Source organism: Nanorana parkeri, unplaced genomic scaffold (genome assembly GCF_000935625.1).
Source record: "Nanorana parkeri isolate BGI_ZX_2015 unplaced genomic scaffold, ASM93562v1 scaffold1152, whole genome shotgun sequence".
Classification (NCBI taxonomy): domain Eukaryota; kingdom Metazoa; phylum Chordata; class Amphibia; order Anura; family Dicroglossidae; genus Nanorana; species Nanorana parkeri.
Genome location: NW_017307420.1, coordinates 142,128 through 146,455, shown reverse-complemented (window position 1 = coordinate 146,455; position 4,328 = coordinate 142,128). Strand labels below are relative to the sequence as shown.

The 4,328-nt window shown below is 39.7% G+C and overlaps 1 protein-coding gene across 1 annotated transcript in view; it reads left to right on the top strand.

The window, feature by feature from the left end:
- Positions 1-4,328, top strand: part of SKIV2L2 (Ski2 like RNA helicase 2) — an 88,055-nt gene that overhangs the window by 49,350 nt on the left and 34,377 nt on the right. Inside the window, exon 18 of the mRNA XM_018568191.1 lies at positions 553-621. Within this exon, the coding sequence (XP_018423693.1) occupies positions 553-621 (69 nt within the window). The remainder of the gene's footprint in view (positions 1-552; positions 622-4,328) is intronic.

The following is a 4,328-nucleotide window of genomic DNA, read 5'->3' as shown; positions in this document are numbered from 1 at the left end:
ACATGGGTGCAAAAAATGAAAAAAGGGCCTCAGTCATGAAATGGTTAATGTAATTATTATTATTTTTTATATATAAATATCTTCAAGGGATGCACCGATACTATTTTTACAAGTACTGATACTTGTCCAAGTACTCAGATACAAGTACTGATACATTTTTGTTTAGTGTCTTGTGACAGTTTTTCTAAAACAATACAGACTAATGATTTCAGGACAGTGGTGGAGCGCCAGAGCCCGGTCCCAACTCCAACTGCTGCAACTCTGGTAGTTCTCATGAAAATCCCAAGTATCGGCACTGGTATCTGGACATCCTTACACCCGCCTATTCCTCGAGTTTAACTAAAGTCGTGAAAGCATTCAGCTTTTCTGTAAAGCAGTGCGCTGTCATATGAGAAAATAGACACACCATACAAATTTCATATAGCAAGTACCCCTGGTGTCATTAGAAGGCAGGACCCTGGGTCTATAAGGTCATCGTGCTGACCACATTGCTGTAGCTTTGTTAAATTATCAGCCATTTCACACATATTAAATGATTGATCCTCTTTCCAGGTGAAGAGAGAAGAGGAAGACTTTGGATGGGGAGTGGTGGTAAATTTTTCTAGGAAATCAAATGTAAAGGTAAGTTGTTTTTTGTTCTGCCATTGTGCCAAATAATTGTGAGAAACAAGGTCTCTGCATGTTTCGATGAATGTGAAGTACAGCTTCTAATATTGAATCATCATAACGGGAATATTAGGGGATAAAAAATCTATATAAAAATAATTTAAAAATAAACAGCAATGCCTCTTGCATGTGAAATCAGTGGGGGGAAAAAATCAGTCATTGCAATTATATGAGCACAGTTTGTATTTTAGATCTTTACTTTCTCTTGAATAGACATTGACATAAGCCCTTGAGTACTGTACATCTACTGAAATGTGTAAAAATATGTACAAATTGTGTGTTTCTGCCATGCTACGATCAGGATGAGACTTTAACAAACATTGCATCAATTGCTTACCATTGGATAAGCACCTTATTTTACCAAAGATGAAACTGCTGATGCTGTAAATGAGCACGCTTTTAGGGATGCCATATTCTGGACAATGCGCTACTCTTAATTTAACCTTTGTGTGTAAAGTTCTTGGTGAAGCATTCAGCGCAATATATAAGAACAAGCCGCATTATTTTTGAAACAGTGGGTTTTATATCAATTTGCATGTTAATGGCTTAGTAACAAATGTGGTGGGTTCCCTGGGCAATGCGTTGGAAGAAGCTCCGTGTAGAACAATAGTCCTCTACATCCACAGCAGTCAAAATACTACTCCAGCACTGCTCTTACATGAACGTAAGGCAAACGGCTAAATACACAGAATTTGTTATTCTGTTCATCCAGTCTTGTGATGCAAACACTCTTCTATCTGCACTTAGAGAACCTGTGCTTTTGACCATACAGGCAAAACGTCATGTCCAATTCAATAGTAAATAAAAGTAATTCACTGGCACACACTTGAAGGGTTTTTAAAGTATTGACATGTTTATTCAATACCCAATGTCACATACTGTCATACGGTGCTAACGTTTCGGGTCTGCACAGGGATCCTTCATCAGAGCGACAGTGACAGGTTTTGAGACTGGGCAGTGCGAATGGGATTTGGACTTTGATGTCCAATTCAATGGCGGCACTTATACTTCACACCCCTGCTGCTTTCTTCACCAGTGAGTGAGGAGAAGAAACTCTTTGTAAGCATGACTTGAAGCTTACACAAGGCTAAAGACTCTCTCCCTATCCAAATGTGACAGTGCTGGGTATCTGAGCAGCCAGTCACAAAGCATCAGTGCTATCATGTGGGTGGAAGAGAAGCAAGTCTCATAATTCCCCATACCCTATTCTCATGTGCATACAAACTATACAGAAACACAGGTTGTAAGGGCCCTCCTTACCATCTTGTCTTGAATTGTATTGTAATTACAATGTCTTTCCTATATTGTAAAGTGCTGCGCAAACTGTTGGCGCTATATAAATCCTGTATAATAATACCTGGAAGATCCACAAAGGTATGAGGCTGCTGCAGTCTGACAGTAAAGTGGGCCTGTTTTGAACAATGTAGCTCGGTCAGCAACCTGACAATGAAGGAGCAGCAGCCCAATGATAAGGTCATCATCCCCTCCTGTAAGCATGCTCAGAATGTTGACTGCACTGCACAAAGTAAGAGCCCTGACTAGCTCAGAGCTTCATCTATCACCCTCCCAGTGTTAGTGCTGCTGTTTATAAGGGTTTATAAGGCGGATGAAATCAGCCATGATTTATTACAGTTCTTGAATTAAATATTTTTAATATACAAGATTGGGTTGATGATTTTTAAATCTTCTTCCGAGTTTAATAGTAAACATGAAAGCCAGTGAACCTTTGACATGTTTTGCATGTGAGCTCAAAAATGGGAACCATGTTGGAGGCCCTTTGGGCTTTCATGTTCTGTTTTTTTTTGTTTTTTAATGAAGTGTAAAAGCAATATCGGAGGTTCATTATTATAGAAGAATAGTGCTTAGTGGAGTTGCCATCTTAGGTGAACAACTTTCATGTTCTTTTTATTTAAAATGAATGTAAAAGCAGTGCTGGAGGTTCAGTAATATATCATAGAACTTAGTGGCGCTTGTTGTTTGCCATGTTAGATGAAGAGAGAAAGTGAAAACCACGCTTGGGAGTTCTCTGCTGTAAATGTATTACTCAATGTAAATCTCCTAAAATCATGTTTATTGTGAATGTCATGTGTAATGGTCAATCTATCCCCCAGTGACATGAATAAGTAAGAAGGTTGCGGGATGGGTGGTGTTGAGGCCTTTTTTTGTTTTTAGTATTAAATGGTAACATGCCCATAGGCAGGGTGTAGGAGACAAAGTCTAACATTACAGGCAGTGATACAGTAAACACTATGTAATGTTTTGTACGAACATGGAAAAACACGATCAATGACAAGGTTGGGTTCCATTAATAATCTGAATTTTGCAATTGTAAGTAGCGTGTTCCACACCCAGTTCAGAGGCGCGGTGATGACTTTCTGCACTGGTTCTAGTGTGTGCATTACATAGTACGGGTGGCTGATTGCTGTTGTGAAGTGGAAATAACATTTAGTGGGTTGTTAAATTAAATGTAGACCCAATCATTAAAATCTCATAAACATTGTTATATTAAAGTCATTCCAAAAGTCAAATGTAATATTTTATCTGTAACTCAATAAATAACTGGTGATCCAGCCATGAAGGTCCTTGGGCACACACTTCTATTTTTGGGTGACAACACTTTGTCCCCATCTCCCAGTTGTTCTCCTTCATTGTTGCCCTATCACATGGTCTCTAAGTGGAGAATTTAATTGGCCGTGTGGACACACAGCTCAGGCATGGCCCACTTTTGTCTTCATCAGGAAAGCTGCCCTGAGGAATGCCAGCCAGCCATCGCTGGAGTGCATACATATAGGCAGGAAGTGACTTCATGAAATCAGGGCCACTGGAATGCAACAAAGGATGAAGGAATGAGAAACCTCCAAAACAATTGGTTTAAAAAAAATATTTGATACACCGTGCTTTAGCAAACAAGATATCATCAGTTAAGGTGTGCACGTGCTGTTATAAAGTCTGTCATAGTACACTCATTTTTCTTTAATGTTTGCATCACATTTTGAGCCCAGCTAAAAGCGAAAGTTTTCAGTTCTCTTTATTTTCAGACTAGAGTAGACCTGTAATATTTTAGCTCTGATGTATTTGGCACTTTGTTTTTAATTTTCTAGTTAAACTAGTTTTTTGGGTGTTTTTTTGGTTTAAAATCTAATCTTCATAAAATCTGTATATTACAAATAAACCTATTTTATATTATTCTGTTTTAAAGAGCACAGTTGTAACTTTATTTTTTCTCTGATTTTGAAATGCTCTATAGAGTAGGAAAAAAAGATGGGAACGCCAACTCCTCTGATAATTCAGCTGTGTGTAATTTGAACTTCAGGTCTGCTATTAGTAGGCCCTTATAGCAAAGCAGTAGACTTAAGGTGCCCATACACCTTACGACCATCGCAAGACTTTTATCTTGCGATGGTCGTAAGCTCATTGAAAGCTTGTACGATCTGCCCATCTTGGACAGGCAGATCGTACTTGCGATCATCGAAAGCCCACCCCACTAAGGGGCAGGCTTCCGGTGACTGCAGTGAGGGGCGGGCTTCAGATCACTGTAAACGGGCAGTGTGCGCGTGCGCACACCGGCCCGTTCGGCAGTTGTCGAACAAGCAGGCCACTAACCCGCCGAGAATCGGACGATTCTCGGCGGGGTTTTAAGGCTGCTTGTTCGACGGAAGACG